Consider the following 20,050-nt stretch of genomic DNA (forward strand, 5'->3'; position numbering starts at 1 on the left):
CGCCAGATCCAAGCCGTGTCTGCAACTTAGCAACACTGGATCCTTAACCCACTGTGCAAGGCCAGGGATTGAACCCACATCCTCATGGATACTAGTCAAGTTAGTTACCACTGAGCTACAACAGGAATTCCTTATTTTTTTCTTAAATGGCCACACCCACAGCATATAGAAGTTCCTGGGCCAAGGATTAAATCCGAGCTGCGGCTGACCTACACCCGAGGTGTAGGAACACCAGATCCTATAACCCACTGTACCAGGCCGGGGATTGAACTCGTGCCTCTGCAGCCACCCGAACCACTACATTCCGATTCTTAGTCCACAGCACCGCAGCAGGAACTCCAGTAATTTTTTAAACTTTAATTGGGACCCTGGAGTTTTGCCTGTAACCCCCAACATACTAATTAGTTTAAAAATATCCTTCCTCCCCATCAGAGAAAAACCTCATGTTTTGACCCTCTGCACCTTTTCATTGTATCCCCAGCAAAAAACTCATTACCGTCCCCTTCTTGGTTTTACCATGGATTTGTTTGTGATGCTCGTTGGGGGCCAACTAACTCTATTACCAAACCAGCACCAAAGACATAACTTCTATTTTTGTCACTGTTCCTTTCCCATGACCTTATTTCTATTAGATTTGGCCTGTTTTCTTTAAGTCCCTTTGCCAGTGGCCTTACAGCCTAAAAATAAGAACACTTTATTCATTTATTTATTTTTTCCTTTTTTGGAAAATTTTTTATTAAAGTATAGTTGATTTATAGTGTTGTGCTATTTTCTGCTATACAGCACAGTCATACATACACATTCTCTTTCTTATACTATCTTCCATCATGTTCTATCCCAGGAGATGAGATATAGTTCCCTGTGTTATGCAGTAAGACCCCACTGCCTATCCTTTTTTTTTTTTTGCTTTTGCTTTTTAGGGCTGCACTCACAGCATATGGAAGTTCCCAGACAGCTAGGAGTCAAATCAGAGCTGCAGCTGATAGCCACAGCCACAGCCACACCAGAGCCAAGCCTCGTCTGTGACGTATGGTTCATGGCAGCGCTGGATCCTTAACCCACCGAGCAAGGCCAGGATCAAACCCTCTGAGCCATAAGGGGAACTTAACATAAACATAATAACATAGCGAGAACGCAACAAATGGAATCATCTGCATGTATTAACCCCAAACTCCAAGTCCATCCCACTCCCTTCCCTCTCAAGCACAAGCCTGAAGAACACTCATATTTTAAATTGGAATTTTAGCATTAGGAAATACTTTAAAAGAGAAAGGGCTAAGATGAAAAACCAGAGAAATAGCCAAAAAAAAAAAAAAAAGTGAAATAGTTATGAGCTTTTCCTCCCCTGCTTCTCTTTTGGAGTCCTTTGAACTTGGGCCTGTTTTCTGTCCAGATGCTCAAATGACATTTTTTTTTTTTTTTTTTTAAGATCTGAAAAAAACTGTTGTTGGAAAAGTCTAAATATAACTCTGTGGCAGGAGACCAAGGATCAAACATTTCTCAGAGAGACAGTCACTACAGAAAAAGAAAATTATCCTCTGAAGCTTTTTAGAAGCAAAGACTAGTCAGTACTACACAGAGAGTATGGCCCACATCAAAGGGATATCAGAGTTCTGGTGTTTTTCTTTGAGTTTATTCTTTTGTGTTAAATGTTGGATCACCATCTCTTTTTCAAAAAATACTTCACTTAGGACAGTTTCAAACAGACAGCATATAAAAGTGGAATAAAGTAATGAGCCCCTGCATACCCATCACTCAGATTCAGCAATTATCAGTTCACAGCCAATCTTGTTCTCAACTCACTTCCCTCCTTCTTGTACAATTTTCAAGCACATCCCAGATGTTGCATCATTTCGTACTGCAGTTAGTGTCTAAAAGATAAGGAATCTTCAGTAATAACCAATACAGTAGTCTGTTTTAATCGGCATTGTAATAAGGTACACACATGGCTGTGATTAGTTGCTCTTAAGTTTATAGGTTCCCTTCTCTTTCTTTTTTTTTTTTTTTTTTTTTTGTGACTTAACCAGCTGAGTGAGGCCAGGGATTGAACCCACATCCTCATGGATACTAGTCAGGTTCTCAACCCGCTGAGCCACAATGGAAACTCCCATATCATAGATAATTTTAACTGGAGCAAAAAGGTATATGCTTGAATATTTATTCCCGTTTTATCTATTTTAGTAAGCAATTGGAAACTAACAAAGTGTTCAGATGTTTGGTGAAATTATTATAAGATCTATGTTCTAAAATAATGTACAACAGTTGCTAACTTATAAAAAAAACAGAAGAATTCCCTTCGTAGCTCAGTGTTAACAAATCTGACTAGTATCCATGAGGACACAGGTTTGATCCCTGGCTTTGCTCAGTGGGTTAAGGATCTGACGTTGCCGTGAGCTGTGGTGTAGGTTGAAGATGAGGCTCAGATTCCGCATTGCTGTGGCTGTGGTGTAGGCCGGCGAATACAGCTCCAGTTTGACTCCTGGCCTGGGAACCTCCATGTGCCACAGATGTGGCTCTAAAAAGACAAAATAGGGAGTTCCCATCGTGGCTCAGGGGTTAACGAACCCAGCTAGCATCCGTGAGGACACAGGTTCAATCCCTGGCCTTACTCTCAGTGGGTTAAGGATCCAGCGTTGCTGTGAGCTGTGGTGTAGGCCGGCGGCTACAGCCGTGATTCAGACCCTAGCCTGGGAAGGTCCATATGCCGAGGATGCAGCCCTAAAAAGCAAAAAAGAAAAAAAAAAAAAAGACAAAATAAAATAAAAAACAGAAGGAAGTATTTACCATGATATTAATATCCATTACAGGAGGATGTGTGTGGATGTTGAGAATGGAAACAGGGCTTTTTTGACTTTCTGTGTATCCCATAAGATGTTGTCTTATGACAGTATGTGAGTTTGCTTTTGTAGTAAAAAATAACATTTAAAATCTGATAAAGAGGGTTGCAAAGCTATCCTGTAATGAATGGATTTACAGTACATTAAGAATACGCTCCCCCATCTTTTTCCCTTCAGCCCCGTACGTATAAGTGAGCTGACTATTCCTGTAACTGAATGAAGGAATGAATTCTTCACACTACACATGTCACTGTGATTTATGACTAATGGAGACTTCATCTTATTTTTTTCATATAAATGTTAAATATGTTCATTATTTTTAGGGAGATATCAATAATAAAAATCCATTAGTGGAATTTCTGGATCTTCGATGTTAAACTGTATTTATAGAAAACACCTCATCCATAAACTATAAGAAAACCTGAGTCATAACAGATTTCACTCTTGGTGTATAGCAAACTGACCTTGACTTTGGGGTCCTTCACGGAGGCACCAGTAAGTAAATGACTGGTCAAATAAGAAAGAGAAATCTTACATGCAGATACATATTTAACTCTCTCCTAGTTTGGATGCAAAGATACTCAAAGACTCTTTCATAGAAGCCGTGTCATCTAGAAAAGATATTTCAGTTAGTTTAAGATACAGTGACCTTCAGAAGTCCCTCAATATATATTTCCCCCCTCTATACCGAAGATTATTTACCCCCTGTGTTGTTTTACTTGGATGTCATGAGGCAGACTTGCAGTTAATATCATGGAATGCAGTCTATTACTAAATGAATAAAGATACTTCCAGACCCCCCAAAAAAAAAAAAATCCAATAAAGAGGGAAGAAAAAATTCTTCCACCATATGCCAGCGCCCCCCTGCCCGTGCCATGTCAGTTGTCACCGGCCATGCAAAGCAGATGATACCACATCTCACCTGCAGGTATTGACTGGGCTCCCAAGAGCGACCGCATCGTCACTTGCGGGGCAGACCGCAATGCCTACGTCTGGAGTCAGAAAGACGGTGTCTGGAAGCCAACGCTGGTCATCCTGAGAATTAACCGTGCAGCTACTTTCGTCAAGTGGTCCCCGCTGGAGAACAAATTTGCTGTGGGCAGCGGAGCACGACTCATTTCTGTTTGTTACTTCGAGTCTGAAAATGACTGGTGAGCAACATTCAAATATTCTTAATTTCTTTCTGTGCAGTCACGGATGTGGACTGACGTGTCCTCGGTGACTTGAGACCCTGGGTAAAGGCTTAACTCTCACTTCAGCTTTTCCTCATCTGGAGATTTTCTCTTTCCTTTGAAATTCTCCATTCTCTAAGATGAGCATTTTTCCGTCTTAGGTGCACAGTGAGTCATCTCACATTTTTCTCATATTAATACTGAGCTTTGCTTTCCTCTTTCGGATCTCCTAACTGGTTAGTTCTTTAAGATGCTGCAACTCTCCTCACTCCATACTGTCCAAATTGGTGTGTTTTACTCTGATATATAAATTATAAACTTGAAAGATTACCAGTGCCCTGAGGAATAATTTTTTCCCATCTCTGCCACTTAAATATCTAGAATTCTTCCAGATCACAGCATTCTCCTTTCTTTAAAGTTTGCTAGCCAAATCTGTGTCCTGGTTAATATTTTACTTGTTTAAACTGTTGAAGTAAGAATTGACCAAAATCTTGGAAATATAACCAGCCTGTTGTACTTCCTTTATACTGTAAAACACTTGTAGCAGCGCCAGTCAAAATACAGAGGTTTATTTTATGGCTAAGTAACTTATCTTAACTACTTCTTCCTGCTTACTTTGATAAGGAAGCGACTCTGCCTGGCACATGTTCAGAAATGGTGGTAAATACCCTTCAATGTGGACTGTCATTTAGTGCAAAAAATAGCAGAGTATACATTACTCTTCATGTGCCAAAACAGGGAAAGGAAAGGATTATCATGTTACATTTTGTAATTTAGTAAAACCTCAAACTTTGTCTTACCTACACCACAGCTCACAGCAACACCAGATCCTTAACCCACTGAGCGAGGCCAGGGATCGAACCTGCAACCTCATGGTTCCTAGTCAGATTCATTTCCGCTGCACCATGACGGGAACGCCAAGAAACTTTGATCCTTTGAAAGAAGTTTTTGAATTTGCAGCAAGACTGAATTATGAATTGAAGACCTGGGTTTTTCTTTCAAGCATGTGTAAAAATAAGGCTCACAAAATGTTTGTTGCCTGCTAGAAATTGTTCAGAAGGCTCACTGTAACAAATAGAATGAGAAATAGTTTCTTTCCTGGGTAACCTTCAACCTCAGTGACTCACATTTTTATTCATCGAAAAATAATCTCAAACACATGTAAATTGAGCTTTACTGCAGTACAAGGTATTGTCACTGGAACAAGCCGTAAGTTCAGGGGAATGTCTCAGCTTTGGCACAACATTTCATTGGTATGACCCTGAGTACTTTCCAACAACCTCTAAAATCCTTTAACATAAAATAATTGTGCTATAAAACAAGTCAGAATGTTGTGTATTTTTCAGAAAGGCCCGTAAGAAAAAGATTCTGTACTTAGGTTGTTTCCATTTCTTGGCTATTGTGAACTACAATAAACACGGAAGTACATATAAAAAGAAAAAAGAGGACTTCCTGTCTTGGCACAGCTGAAATGAATCCGACTGGGAGCCATGAGGTTGCAGGTTTGCTCCCTGGCCTCGTTCAGTGGGTTGGGGATCCAGTGTTGCCAAGAGCTGTGGTGTAGGTCACAGACGCGGCTCGGCTCTGGCATTGCTGTGGTTCTGGCGTAGGCCGGCAGCTACGGCTCTCACTGGACCCCTAGCCTGGGAACCTCCATGTGCTGCGGGTGCGGCCCTAGAAAGACAAAAGGGGGGAACTAAAGAAGACTCTATAGAAAAGAAATTTCACATTTCAGGAAGGACATTTGACTTGAGATCAAGTCTCTCAGCTCCTGGACAATAGAACATGACTGGTTTGTTGTTATTGTTGTTAGTATTTTGTCTTTTTAGGGCCTTACCTACGGCTTATGGAGTCCCCAGGCTAGGGGTTGAATCAGAGCTGCAGCTGCTGGCCTGTGCCACAGCCACAGCAATGTCAGATCCGAGCTGCATATGTGACCTACGATGCAGCTTGTGGCAACGCAGGATCCTTAACCCACTGAGAGAGGCCAGGTCAAAGCCATGTCCTCAAGGATACTGTGTTGGTTCTTAACCTGCTGAACCACAACAGAACTGTCGGAACCTGGTTGGTTTTTAATTGGCAGTTTAGGGGTAGAAATTGAATTAGGCCGGAATAATGACTGATCTTAGACATAAATGTTTTGAGTGGTAGAGTCAGACTCACATCCAGTAAGTTCTGCTCATTTATTGATTTCTCTGAAAAATAAAAAAGAATTCTCAGGAGTTCCCGTTGTGACACAGCGGGAAATGAATCCAGCTAGGCTCCATGAGGATTCGATCCCCGGCCTTGCTCAGTGGGTTAAGGATCCATTGTTGCCATGAGCTGTGGTGTAGGTCATAGTTGTGGCTCAGATCCCAAGTGGCTGTGGCTGTGGCTGTGGCCAGCAGCTGTAGCTCCTGTTTGACCCCTAACCTGGGAACTTCCATATGCCGTGGGTGGGGCACTAAAAAGCAAAAAGAAAAAAAAAAAAGAAAAGAAAGAATTTTCAGCTGCACGGGGGACTTGGGAAATTAAACTATTTTATAACTCAAACTTAACCCAAAATGAAGTAACATGATTTGTCATTGAATATTTGTAATGAGAATACAAGCAATTTCAAACCTCAATTTGTACTTCAAAGGTTAGAATCACACCTAATCAGAAACTCTAGGGGGGACGGTACCAGAGTTAATCCATAAATATACTTACTCTTGAGGATCCCCTGGCAGCCAAAATGTTCAGAACCAGCTGCTCTGATGCGAATGTCCAAGCCTGAAGGACAGGAGAGCAAAGGGGCCTCTGGCCGTCCCGCTTCCTCCCTCCTTTAGAAAGGCACCCTCTCTCTGGCAGAGGGCCGGCAGCCAGAGAGCTCGAGTAAATGTTTTCGCCTGCCACACTTCTGTGGGTCATTGATAAGTGGATGAACTAGTGGCTTTTCTCCTTTCATAGGTGGGTGAGCAAGCACATTAAAAAGCCGATTCGCTCCACGGTCCTCAGCTTGGACTGGCATCCCAACAATGTCTTGCTGGCGGCAGGATCCTGTGACTTCAAATGCAGGTGAGGACAAGGGAGGGCCGGGAGACGGCCGGGAGCTGTCCCCTGTCCATCTTTCCCCAGGGGTCTTGGAGGTTCCTTTTCTTTGTAAGGCCCTGTGCTAGGACTCAGGTGGAAGGAGCCTGTGATCTAGAAAAGAACTAAAGCAAGTGCAGAAAAAGGACTAGCAGGGGCTGCCAGGACGGAGCCAGGGCGTCTGCTCCAGCAGGACAGCCAGGGTCTGGATGCGGTGTGGTGTCCGCGCCCCCCCCCCGACCCCCGACCAGAGTTCTTTCTCATTTCATGACCCAGGCCGCAGACTCCAGAGGGGAACGAAGATGAGCACAGCAGAGCTGAGCAGTGCTCTGCTCTTCCTCGCACAGCCCTTTACCAAGAGCTGTAAGGGTCATACAGTGTAACTGCTTTCTAAAGCCGTTCTCTATCACAAAGGCTTCTTTTCCACTTCGGGGGAGGAGAAGCAGGTGGGTGTTGCTTTATGTTGCCCCTGAGGTGGGCTGGAAAATGGGAACGTCTTTCTTCAGGAAGCTCTGTGCAGAAGTTCCAGACACCCTGGCTGGTGATTTATATTCTAATACCCAAGGGGGTGTTTGGTTTGGCTTTTTTTTTAAAGGATATTTATGGGATTTTGGGTGTGAGATGGGGGTACAGTAATGTCAAAGTAATTTTTGGAAAAAGGCTGGTTCTTCTATTTGAAGACCAGGGTAACGGTAAAGATGGTTTCATAAGCGCGAGTTTCGTTGCTTGTGATGTGTTACCCAGAGTCGGTCTAGCTCCCCGAGAAGATGGAACTAAGTGGTACTTCACCACGTCACCTGGATTGGCAGGCTGTGTCTAAAAATTTCTTGTACAAATAGCATAGAATTCCAGAATAAACTTGGCTTTGACGGGGTCCTGTGGGTTAGGGTCTCTTCTGTTTGAACTCGCCGGTTGGCACCTGAGAACCACCCGCTCTGTCCCCGCTTCTGATGAGTAAGCAGTGGCCATTGTGATGCGCATTTGAAACGCAGTGATTCTGGGGTCGCATCGTCTAACTTACACGTGACTCACAGTGTCCTTCGCCCCACCACTGCCCTGCTCTTCAAGAGCTGCTGCCACCATTGTCATTGTAAGGGGAAAATATTCCAGATTGTTTGCAGAGTCTTGAAGGTTCACAAGTTTTTGAAGAGACACTGTGTAAAGAAATAGCCTTGGAGGGCCAAAGGGACTGAAAGGACCCATTTCCAGCTGTTCTGTATCCCTTCTGCTTCCCAGCTCTGGGTCAGTATCTGCACACACAGCTTCATGGAATTAGAGAAGGAGCCCTATGACCCCAGGCTGTAAAGGACCCACCTTCATTCCAGGCTAGACCTGCCACCAAGGCTGGACAGTGGGCCGGGGTGACACTAGGGAGCGCCTGCTCACTCTTTGCACTGGCCTCCCTTGGCTTCTTCTTTGGCTCTTCCTTCCCTCTTCCCTTCCTCTCTCTTTCTTTCTTTTTTTGATTTTTAGGGCGACACCCACAGCGTATGGAAGTTCCCAGGCTAGTTCCCAGGGGTCGAATCTGAGCTGCAGCTGCTGGCCTACACCACAGCTCACAGCAACACCAGATTTTTAACCCACTGAATGAGGCCAGGGATCGAACCCGCATCCTCATGGATACTAGTCAAGTTCTTTACCGCTGAGCCACAGGGGAACTCTTATCCCTTTCTTTCTTGAAATGAGTTAATAGCATCGGTTATTGCAGGGTGGCAAATGGTTCCTCTCCCACCTTTTTTTTTTTTTCGACAGCACCCACAGCGTACAGAAATTCCAGAGCCAGGGATTGAGTCTGAGCCACAGCTGTGGCAACATCAGCTCCTTAACCCACTGCACCACTCCCCTCCTACCATTTGACTCATGGGCTTCCTGGCCTACTGTGTTGAGAATGATGGTGAAATAGATGGGAAAGTACGCTGTGCTCATTCAGCAGAGTCTGCCGTGGGCGGGGGACGGGCAGGACAGCAAGGCATCCCGTCCCCTGTCCCCTGCCTGCAGAATGCACTGTAGGAGGGAAGGCTTTTGTGTTCGTGGCTTCTAGAGCAGGGCCTGCTCATCACAGGCACTTGTGAATATCTATGGATGGAGTGTGTAATTTGCCAAACTCACAGGCAGCCCTTAGAACCCTTCTGTGTCTTAAGGGGTTTGTGCATCCAAACTTGTCATCAGGTTTTGCTTATGAGTCTTTGCATTTGGGGGATACCTTGCAGTAGCTTCCTATGGCCTCGTTCCTTTTTTTTTTTTTTCTGGCCACAGCGTACAGTAGTTTGACATGGGATCAGTTCCCAGACCAGGGACCCAACCCAAATCACAGGGGTGAAAGCACTGAATCCCAATCATTAGACCACCAGGGAACTCCCTGGCCTATTTCTATAGAAAATAAATTTTCATTTGCTTTTTCCTTTTCTCCCCACCCTTAAATCATAGAGTGTTTTCTGCCTACATTAAAGAAGTGGATGAAAAGCCAGCCAGTACACCCTGGGGCAGCAAGATGCCTTTTGGTCAGCTGATGTCAGAGTTTGGTGGCAGTGGCACTGGTGGCTGGGTGCACGGGGTCAGCTTCTCTGCCAGCGGGAGCCGCCTGGCCTGGGTCAGCCACGACAGCACCGTGTCTGTTGCCGATGCCTCCAAGAGTGTGCAGTGAGTCTTTGCCTTTGTGTGGAGTTGGGTGGTGGGTTGGGGTCTCCACCAGTGGGCCTGGGGTTGCCCTTCCCCGAGTGAAAGCACAGGGCACAAGTGTAAAACCCCAAACCAGAGCCTCGAAAGTTACGGACGCATATTTTGATCGTCTCTTTGGGGAAGTTTTAAAGACTTCGGTCTCACTGGCAGAAACACTTTTGTGTGTGGTTTTGGCCACGCCCACAGCATGTGGACGTTCCGGACCAGGGATCGAACCCTAGCCACAGCAGTGACAACGCCGGATTCTTAACCGGCTGGGCCCCCAGGAACTCCAGAAACACTTCTTAAGGGAAGTACTGAGAGGAATTCCTTCTGGCTGGCTCCTGACCAGAGTTCCTTCAGATGCCAGTTTCGTCTCCCTGTGAATGCCGACAACACGTAAATGTCATCCACCAGCCTTAGGTCAGATAGGAGATGGGTTCTGACTCTGCGCACAGTGACTCCATTCATCTGGAGCATTATTCAGTGACACCTGACACCCTAGGAGCCGGTCCCTCTGGTGTGTGCGCTGGAGGAACTCCAGTCACAGTGACTCATTGTGAGGGAGGCACCTGCCCAGCCCTGAGGAGACCGTGGCGTCCTGTCAGACTTCAGGATTGCGTTCGCTTACCCTGGGCTGGGCTAGGGGGAGAGGGGACGACTGGGATCCTTTCCGTTTGTGAATCTTGGTTCTTTGCCGGTGAATCCTTTCCACTGGCAGCTGAAAGTAACCCACCTGTAGGAGTTCCCGTCGTGGCGCAATGGTTAACGAATCCAACCGGGAACCATGAGGTTGCGGGTTCGGTCCCTGCCCTTGCTCAGTGGGTTAAGGATCCAGTGTTGCTATGAGCTGTGGTGTAGGTTGCAGACGCGGCTCGGATCCCGCGCTGCTGTGGCTCTGGTGTAGGCCGGTGGCTACAGCTCCGATTCAACCCATAGCCTGGGAACCTCCATATGCCGCGGGAGCGGCCCAAGAAATAGCAAAAAGACAAAAAGACAGAAAAAAAAAAAAAAAAGATAACCCACCTGTAAAGGTTTCCCGACTTATCACACAGCGTGTAGGGAACCAGTCACATCTGACTCTTTCTGCCACACAGTGACAACAGAGTGACATTTCAGAAAGAATCTATTTTTCCTAACTGGATTGAACTAGGTTTTGTTGGGTTTTTTTTCCAGGGGAGGCACACCCCTGACATATGGAGATTCCCAGGCTAGGGGTCCAGTCGGAGCTACAGCTGCCGGCCTACACCACAGCTTACGGCAACGCCAGATCCTTAACCCGCTGAGCAAGGCCAGGAATCGAACCCACAGCCTCATGGTTCCTAATTGGATTCGTTTCCATTGCACCACAACAGGAACTCCCAGGTTTTATTTCTTTCTTTGTTTTTTTATTTGGCTGCTCCTGTGGCATGTGGAAGTTCCTGGGTCAGGAATCGAACCCAAGCCACAGTAGTGACAATGCTAAATCCTTAACCACTAGGCCACCAGGAAACTCCTTTTAAATTTTTTAAACACTCCCTATTATAAATGATGTAGTCTTCCAAAGATTTCTGTACACATATAGACACACATAAATCTTTCATTTTTAACTCAAATGGGATTGTGCTCTACATTTTGTACAGTAACCTGCTTATTGTCATTCAGTAACGTTTTGATATCGTGGCTGTTTGATTTGCGTGCAGTTTACTGTAAAGCATAATGAGGTCTTAGCATGTGCTTATTACAAGGCCCTGTCTGTACTCAGGTTGATCTAGTATTTGGCTTTTCCGGTCCTGCAGGTCAGAGTACATCCTCCACTCTTCTCTGTCTCAGACATAAGCATTTTATGCAGTAAGAGTCAGATTTGCCATAGTAGAGCCTTTAGATGAGGTGGTAGCACTTTAACCTTACCCCAGTTGTACTGCTGGGGACAGAGGAGGCAGGGAGGTTCCCTGAGACATACTTTTCAAAATGTATCATCTTTGGAGCCCCTGCTGTGGCACAGCGGGATTGGAGGTGTCTTGGGAGCAGTAGGACTCAGGTTTGATCCCAGGCTAGCACGGTGGGTTAAGGATCCAGCATTGCCACAGCTGCAGCTTAGTTTGTAATCCCTGGTGCGGGAAGTCCATATGCCGCAGGGCAGCCAAAAAAGAAAAAAAAAAGCATCGTCTTTTACATGGAGCTGTATGATTCTAATTCATCAACCAGCATGTTTGCTGCTTTGTCTGTGTCATCTCTTGGCCAGGTGCTAGAGCAGGAGACTTCAAAGTATATATGTAGGAGTTCCCGTCGTGGCGCAGTGGTTAATGAATCCGACTAGGAACCATGAGGTTGAGGGTTCGGTCCCTGCCCTTGCTCAGTGGGTTAAGGATCTGGCGTTGCTGTGAGCTGTGGTGTAGGTTGCAGACGTGGCTTGGAGCTCAAGTCATTGTGGCTGTGGTGTAGGCAGGCGGCCACAGCTCCGATTCGACCCTTAGCCTGGGAACCTCCATATGCCGCAGGAGCGGCCCAAGAAATGGCAAAAAAAAAAAAAAAGACAGAGTATACATGTATAAACACAGGACATGGCCCGTTCGCACGGGAGCTCCTGGCTGGCCAAAACTGTATCTCGTTTATCCATGACCGTAGCTCCTGCCCCAGTGGCTGGCGGGGTGCAGAGACTAGACTCTCATAAATGTTTGTGGTCCCAGCGCCAATGTTTGGGAGCCCCTGTGAGCGTAGGTGTGGGGAGGGAGCAGAGGAAGGCGTTCCGTTGTGAGTGACCTTGACAGTCACCTCTGGGAGGTCAGAGAGAGGAGAAGAGGCCGAAGTGGTCCGGGGAAGCTTATGGGGATGAGGGAAGCTCAAGCCGCATTGCGGAGACAGGTGGACTTGGATAAGCCGCAGGAGCGGAGGTGACCCGTGGGTAAGAGGGCAGGAGCAGAGGCAGCCGAGAACCAGGGCTCCTGGAACCGCGCTGTAGAGCGGTTGGTGGTGAGTGGGGCGCTCAGCGAGGGCCGAGGGCCCCCGCCGGCGAGGGTTGCCGCAGGGCGGTCCGGTGCCTGAGACCCCCGGAAGGCTGGGTCCCGGGGCTCCTCTGACCCTGGCGCTCCTTCATGCTGCGAAGGCCCCGTGAGAGCAGGTGCTGCGTCGTCTTCTGTGTCCAGAGGGGCTGCGCTCCCTTCCGTCTCAGGTTAACGAGTGTTCTTGGCTTCAGGGTCTCCACTCTGAAAACTGAGTTCCTGCCCCTCCTGAGCGTCTCGTTCGTCTCGGAGAACAGCGTCGTGGCTGCCGTAAGTGCTTCTCTTGAGGGTGTTTACTTGCCAGCCCCTGCGTTGAATTCTCCAGAACGGCAGGCAGGCAGCCACGTGAGCTCTGCGGCGGAGCGGAGCCGGCTGGCGGGAGAACCGGCGGGAGGGGCCGCGGAGACGGGGCGGGTCGCCGGGGGGCGTCCCCTGCGGGGCTGACCGGGACCTTGTTTCAGGGCCATGACTGCTGCCCGATGCTCTTTAACTACGATGACCGCGGCTGCCTGACCTTCGTCTCCAAGCTCGACCTTCCGAAACAGAGCATCCAGCGCAACCTGTCCGCCATGGAGCGCTTCCGCAACATGGACAAGCGGGCCACGACCGAGGACCGCAACACGGCCCTGGAGACGCTGCACCAGAACAGCATCACGTAGGTGGCGGGGTGCCCTCTCCCCTCTCTGTGTCCTGTCCCGTGGGCCCAGGCGTCCCTTCGGCAACAGGAGCGGCGAGAGGTCCGTAGCTGCCCGCCTGCCGCCTCTCGTTTTCCGCCTGTCGCAGGGAGTCAGTCTGTCCCTGGGCGTGGACTGCAGAGCCTCCTGCGGCCTGTCAGGCGGCCTCTGCCTGGGTCTCGCCTGCTCAGAAGCTTGACCGAGAATGAGAGGCCCTCCTGACAGTCAGGTTCCTCTAGGAGAGAGCACTTGACAGGAGGGTGAGGTATGTCCTGTCCGAAAAGGTGGTTCGAGCTGTCATTTCACCCGTGGATTGCAAATAATGTGTACAAGGAGTTCCCGTGGTGGCTCAGTGGTTAGCAGATCCCACTAGGAACCATGAGGTTGTGGGTTTGATCCCTGGCCTTGCTCAGTGGGTAAGGATCCGGCATTGCGGTGAGCTGTGGTGTAGGTCGCAGAGGCGGTTCGGATCCCCTGTTGCCGTGGCTGTGGTGTAGGCCGGCAGCTACAGCTCCGATTCGACCCCTAGCCTGGGAATCTCCAAATGCCACAGGAGCACCCCTAGAAATGGCAAAAAGACAAAAAAATAAATAAATAAATAACGTGTACAAGTGAGGAGATCATCTAATTAGACCCATTTCCCAGCACCGTGATGACAAAGCTGAGGAGCGTCTTGACTTATTTTTCATCAGGTTTATGTGATTAAATGAGACTGTAAAATTGTGTTTTGTCCAAAAAGCTTCATTTTTCTTCTCTTACATCTAGAAGAGAAATGCGATGTAATCTTGATATTTTCAATTATTGTGTTCAGAGTTGGGTATGATAGGATTTTTCTCTCTGACGAACCTTTTGCGTTGACTTTTACTGGGGTGATGTTCAGGGGAAGAGTAACGGAACCCTCTAGACGTTCTCTTTGAGAGAACTATTAAGTGCAAATTGTACGTCTTTTTCAAATTTTTTTTCAGTTTTTTTAAGTTTTATTGAAGTAGAGACCATTTGCACATGTTCATTTCTGTTGTACAGCAGAGTGACTCAGTTACGCGTGTATACATTCTTTCTCACATTCTTTTCCATTGTGGTTTATCACAGGGTGTTGAATATCATTCCCTGTGCTCTGCAGTAGGATCCGTCGTGTATCCTATGTATACTGGTTTGCCTCTGCTAACCCCAAAACTCCTTCCATCTAGTCCTTCCATCTCCCTTAGCGACGACAAGTCTGTTCTCTGTTTCTCAGATAGGTTCGTTTATGCCTTTTTGTGTGTATGTCTTTTTAGGGCCGCACCTGCAGCATATGGAAGTTCCCAGGCTAGGACTTGAATTGGAGCTGCAGCTACCAGCCTACGCCACAGCCACAGCAACCCCAGATCCAAGCCACATCTGTGACCTACACCACAGCCCACAGCAACCCACCGAGCGGGGCCGAGGATCAAACCCACATCCTCATAGATACTAGGCGGGTTCCTTAGCACCAAGCCACGGTAGGAGCTCCACTTGTGCTGTATGTTGGATTCCACCTTTAAATAATATCATGTGATGTTCATCTTTCTTTTCTGCGCAGCTCATGCTTTCCATCGTGTCCAGTGGGAAGGGCCACTGGGCTTAAAAGAGGCTGGAAATGTCTATACTGTATGGATAAGTAGTCATTTGAAGGCAGAGCAGAACTTTGCTCCACACTTTTCAAGTTTCTCTGTCTGGAGTGATTTTCTTTTTTTTTTTTTTTTTTTTTGTCTTTTTGCTATTTCTTGGGCCTCTCCCGCGGCATATGGAGGTTCCCAGGCTAGGGGTCGAATCGGAGCTATAGCCACCGGCCTACACCAGAGGCACAGCAACGCGGGATCCGAGCCGCGTCTGCAACCCACACCACAGCTCATGGCAACGCCGGATCCTTAAACCACTGAGCAAGGGCAGGGACCGAACCCACAACCTGTGTTCCTAGTCGGATTTGCTAACCACTGCGCCACGACGGGAACTCCTGGAGTGATTTTCAAAATTAATTTCTGTGAATTTCTTTTTCATTTTATTTATTTATTTATGCTTTTTAGGGCTGCACCTGCAGTATATGGAGGTTCCCAGGCTAGGGGTCTAATCGGAGTTACAGCTGCCGGCCTACGCCACAGCCACAGCAACGTCAGATCTGAGCCTTGTCTGCAACCTACACCATAGCTCACGGCAACACCGGATCCTTAACCCACTGAGCAGGGCCAGGGATCAAACCTGCAACCTCATGATTCCTAGTCAGAGTTGTTTCTGCTGTGCCACCTTGGGAACTCCTGTGAATTTCTCTTAAGTTTCTCTGCCAACTATCTGGAAGGAAACAGCTCTCATTGCCTCTTGAGACTTCTAGATTAAAAATAAAAACACCTTTGCATATTGGCATGACTACTTTATTTGCAGATATTAAATCCTAGAACAAGGTCAGCAGACTTTCTCTAAGGAACCAGAGAGTATAAATTTGCTCTGAGTGGCCATACAATCTCCATCACAGATACTCAACTATGCCATCGTGGCCACAGGCTGCTGTGGGCAGTGTGGAGATAAATGAGCACGAATGTGTTTCAGTAAAACTTTATGGACACTTGGAGTTCCCATCATGGCACAGCGGAAACGAACCCGACTCGGAACCATGAGGTTATGGGTTCGATCCCAGGCCTCGCTCAGTGGGTTAAGGATCTAGTGTTGCCGTGAGCTGTGGTGTGGGTCGCAGTCACGGCTTGGATCCTGCATTGCTGTGGCTGTGGTGTAGGCCGGCAGCTACAGCTCTGATTTGACCCCTAGCCTAGGAACCTCCATATGCCATGGGAGCAACCCTAGAAAAGGCAAAAAGACAAAAATACAAAACTTAGAGTTCCTGTCATGGTGCAGCAGAAACGAATCTGACTAGGAACCAGGAGGTTGCGGGTTCGATCCCTGGCCTCACTCAGTGGGTTAAGGATCCGGTGTTGCCGTAAACTGTGGTGTAACACGCCACAGACAGGCTCGGATCTGGCATTGCTGTAGCTCTGATTAGACCCCCCCCCCCCGGCCTGGGAACCTTCATATGCCGTGGCTGCGGCTCTAAAAAGCAAAAAAAAAAAAAAAAAAAAAACGTTATGGGGAGTTCCCGTCGTGGCGCAGTGGTTAACGAATCCAACTAGGACCCATGAGGTTGCGGGTTCGGTCCCTGGCCTTGCTCAGTGGTTTAAGGATCCGACATTGCCATGAGCTGTGGTGTGGGTCGCAGTTGCGGCTCGGATCCCGCGTTGCTGTGGCTTTGGTGTAGGCCGGTGGCTACAGCTCCAATTCGACCCCTAACCTCCATATGCCGCAGGAGCGGCCCAAGAAATAGCAAAAAAAAAACAAAAAAACAAAAAACTTTATGGACACTGAAGTGTGAATTTCACATAATTTTCACATAATTAAATAGTAATCTTTTGATTTTTTTCCAACCATTTAAAACTGTAAACGTCAGGGGGAGTGGGATGGATGGGAGTTTGGGGTTAGCAGAAGCCGACTGTTAGATTGAGAAATTTAGAATGGTTAGGCTGTGAGACCCTGCTGTATTCACGGGGAACTCTTATGCAGTCTCCTGGCACAGAGCATGATGGAAAATAATATTCTTTAAAAAGAATGTATATTTATCATGACCGGGTCCCTGTGCTGTACAGCAGAAATTGGCACAACATGGTAAATCTACTACAATCCAAAAAAACCACAAACCGTAAAAGTCATTCTTTAGCTCACATAGATTGTACAAAAACAGGTGAAGTGTGCCATCCCCTTCCCCAGAGGGAATGTTCTAGACATTTCAGAGGCGAAAGACATATTATCTAAGCTGTGGAACTGGTTTTCTTGAAAGTTTCTCACACACTGAGGCTAATAAGCGAAGTTGTTTCATTAAGATGCTCCTCTGCTTTGCTTCGCTCAGTTGGAATTTTGCGGTGTGTCTGGATGTCCCTGATATTTATAATGATTCATTTCAAGTGCGGGGAGAGCGCTGGGCTCCTAAGCCCGGGCCGCCTCAGAGGGCGATGTGGGAGTTTTTGTTTGGAGCCAGTTGGATTTCAGTCATGCCTCCTCCTGCCTCTGGTTTATTGTTTCAGAATTGGTTTCCGTTTCCGTCAGAGCTGTGCTCCTGCCCACTCCCTGCTCCACTCTAGCCTGAAGGGTCCTGCTTCTCCCCGTCCCTCTAATTAACGAGGGTCTTAACTTTTCCCTCTTCTCAGCCTCTTTCTTTTCCGGACACGTGGTCATAAAATGCCCTTGAATAGTTTCAGGGTCAGAGGGCCGCAGACTCCTTCCGATGGGCACCTTACAGGAGCTGATGGGCATTTCGTTTCCTGCCAGTGCTGCTGCGCTCACTTCCGCCACAGACCTTACGGTCTCCCCTGTTTTTGCTTTTTTTCAGGCAAGTGTCTATTTATGAGGTGGACAAGCAAGATTGTCGCAAATTTTGCACTACTGGCATTGACGGAGCCATGACAATTTGGGATTTCAAGGTATCTTCCACCTTTCAGAACAAATCTTGTTTGTGTTAAAACTCTTGCTGTGAGAGGGCTGTGTGTCATTTCTTGGAACCAGCCGTCAAATCCGTGCGCGTCAGAGGGCAGCGCCCTGGGCTTTTCAACACCTGCAAGTTGTAGCGGGAGAAAACGGTGCTCTCTCGATGCGATGGACTCCAGGCTCCTGGAAGTCCATTTGTCATTGCGAACAGCCGAGCGCTGCTGTTTGTCCCAGGCCCTGTGCCGGGCGCCCGTCTAGTTTAACTCTCTGGATCTGTTTTACCATTGACACTAGTTAATCTAATAAATGCTCGCTCGCTGCCTGCTGGGTGCCAGGCGTGGTGCTGGGCATGGAGGATGCTGAGATGAAGGAGCCCTGGGGGCAGGGGGGGCTGGATGGAGCGCAGAAGAAAAGCCACTGCCTCTTTCCGCGCCGAGGAACTGGGTGGGGCTTTGGCACAGGGACTGCCAGCGCCGCAGGGAGGAGACCGTACCTGAGCTGCATCCTTAGCTTGCCCACCACCCGCCCAATCCCGAGGCTGGAGGGAGCAGCCAGGAGGGCGCGCTGCCCTCAGGCACCCAGTTCTCGGGGCTGTGCACAGGGCCTGCAGAACCTGGAGCTGCAGCTGGGAGAAGGCGGTGTGGCCAGGAGGTTCTGGACTAGAGAGATTTGGGGTGTGTGACAGTGAGGGCCAGATGCCAAAGGACTCTGCACCCTCCAGCCTCGGGATTGGGCAGATGGCAGGCAAGAGAAGGCGCCAGGGAGGAGGAGGAGGAGCGGGCCCAGCTCCTGTGTGCAGCTCTGCGGGTTTCACCTCCAGAAGTTAAACACTTAACAGAAGTTTGCCACTGCCTCTGCGGTTCCACGTTGTTTGACGTTTCTGCCTCTGCAAGTCCCTCCCCGCCCTTTTACCTTCGGCCGCTTTACATCCTGGGCATCACCACCTGTGTGGTTGGCTCCACCTGGGCAGTTAGTGCTCGGCCCTTTAGTCTTTGACAGGCCAGGTCCTTGGAGGTCCCGGTGCATTTTTCTCTCGGCTCACCTCGGGGCACCAGCCGTGTGGAGCGCCCAGGCTGGCTGCATGTGGTCCGCAGAAACCATAGGCGCGCCTGCCATCGGGGCATCTAGGGTTGCTAAGTCCACACGTGCCCTGAGAACAGGAGTGTGCCCAGGGCCTGTGGGCTGCGCCACGGGGACGAGAGAGCACAGGGCCAGCAGGGGGCGCCGTGTCCCGGGAGGGAGAGAGTCCGAGGGGAGGGGGACCTCGCCGGGGAGCCGGGGCTGGTATAGTGGGGTGGGGGGACCCCAGGATGGAGGGTGCTCAGTAATGACGCTGTGCTTCCTGTCGCTCTCCAGACCTTAGAGTCTTCTATCCAGGGCCTTCGGATAATGTGAAGCCGAGCGAGCCTCCCAGATCCAGCACGAGGACGGGCAGCTGCGCGGGGGCAGCGCCGCCGTTCGCAGGATGGGAGGAGAGCCGGCCGCCAGAAACACTGAAGACGCGTGTGGCGAGCCATTGTCGTGTGTTTTGTTTGAGTATAATTGGTGCAAGTGTTGGTTTTTTTAAAAGCAGCAGTGATTTGGGTTTTGTTTTCTGTTTTTTTTTGTTTTGCTGTTTCATTCCATTCTTGACCAAAGCTTCTTTTCAAGTAGTTTATTATGGAAAATTGTCACACTAACTTAAAGGAAGGGGGGAGGTATGTAAATTGTCTGCTAAAAACTTAAATAAAAACACTGAATATGTTTTTGGTTTTGCTTCCTTATATTGTTTGCATTTTTCATACGAATATATGTGTAAATTCTTTGTTAGCCTAGGTAGTTTTTAGGGTAGAATCTTAGATGCTTAGTTTCTTAAATTGAGCCGTCTTGTGCAACCTTGAACACAGAGAACCACTTCTGGAATGCTCTCTCTTAGCCTGGCAGGACTTCTGCAGGAGAGGGAGGTACACTGTTCCCAGCTTGGGTACAGGCACAGAGGAAGCCCCCCTCTGCTCAGCAGCCAGGCCTCTGCCCTGTGCCCTTGGTGGGCGCGGACCAGGCGTGTGCAGGGGGAGAGGAAAGACACAAGTTGTCATTTGAGCTTAGAGATGATTGTGCCCGAACGGAGTTATCTTCATCAGAATTAGACACGAAGTTTGACGTTTCAAGGCTGAGACTCCAGCTCAAAAGTAAGTGGCTGGGGAGGAACAGGAATACAGTGT

The 20,050-nt window shown here is 48.3% G+C and overlaps 1 protein-coding gene across 4 annotated transcripts in view; it reads left to right on the forward strand.

Annotated features, from left to right (window-relative positions):
• Positions 1-19,593, forward strand: part of ARPC1A (actin related protein 2/3 complex subunit 1A) — a 28,196-nt gene extending 8,603 nt beyond the window's left edge. For 2 of the 4 annotated variants that reach the window (XM_085015357.1, XM_005661855.4), the window contains exons 4-10: positions 3,766-3,988; positions 6,938-7,045; positions 9,485-9,697; positions 12,891-12,966; positions 13,158-13,351; positions 17,755-17,845; positions 19,206-19,593. In XM_085015357.1, coding sequence (XP_084871483.1) covers positions 3,766-3,988; positions 6,938-7,045; positions 9,485-9,697; positions 12,891-12,966; positions 13,158-13,351; positions 17,755-17,845; positions 19,206-19,244 — 944 coding nt within the window. In that variant the 3' untranslated portion in view covers positions 19,245-19,593. 4 annotated transcript variants of the gene reach the window in all.
• The last annotated feature ends 457 nt before the right edge of the window (positions 19,594-20,050 follow it).

Source organism: Sus scrofa, chromosome 3, assembly GCF_054392235.1.
Source record: "Sus scrofa isolate SSC_HxYL_T2T_F1_AM1 chromosome 3, Sscrofa_HxYL_maternal_Yorkshire_Landrace_v2.0, whole genome shotgun sequence".
In the NCBI taxonomy this organism is placed as follows: domain Eukaryota; kingdom Metazoa; phylum Chordata; class Mammalia; order Artiodactyla; family Suidae; genus Sus; species Sus scrofa.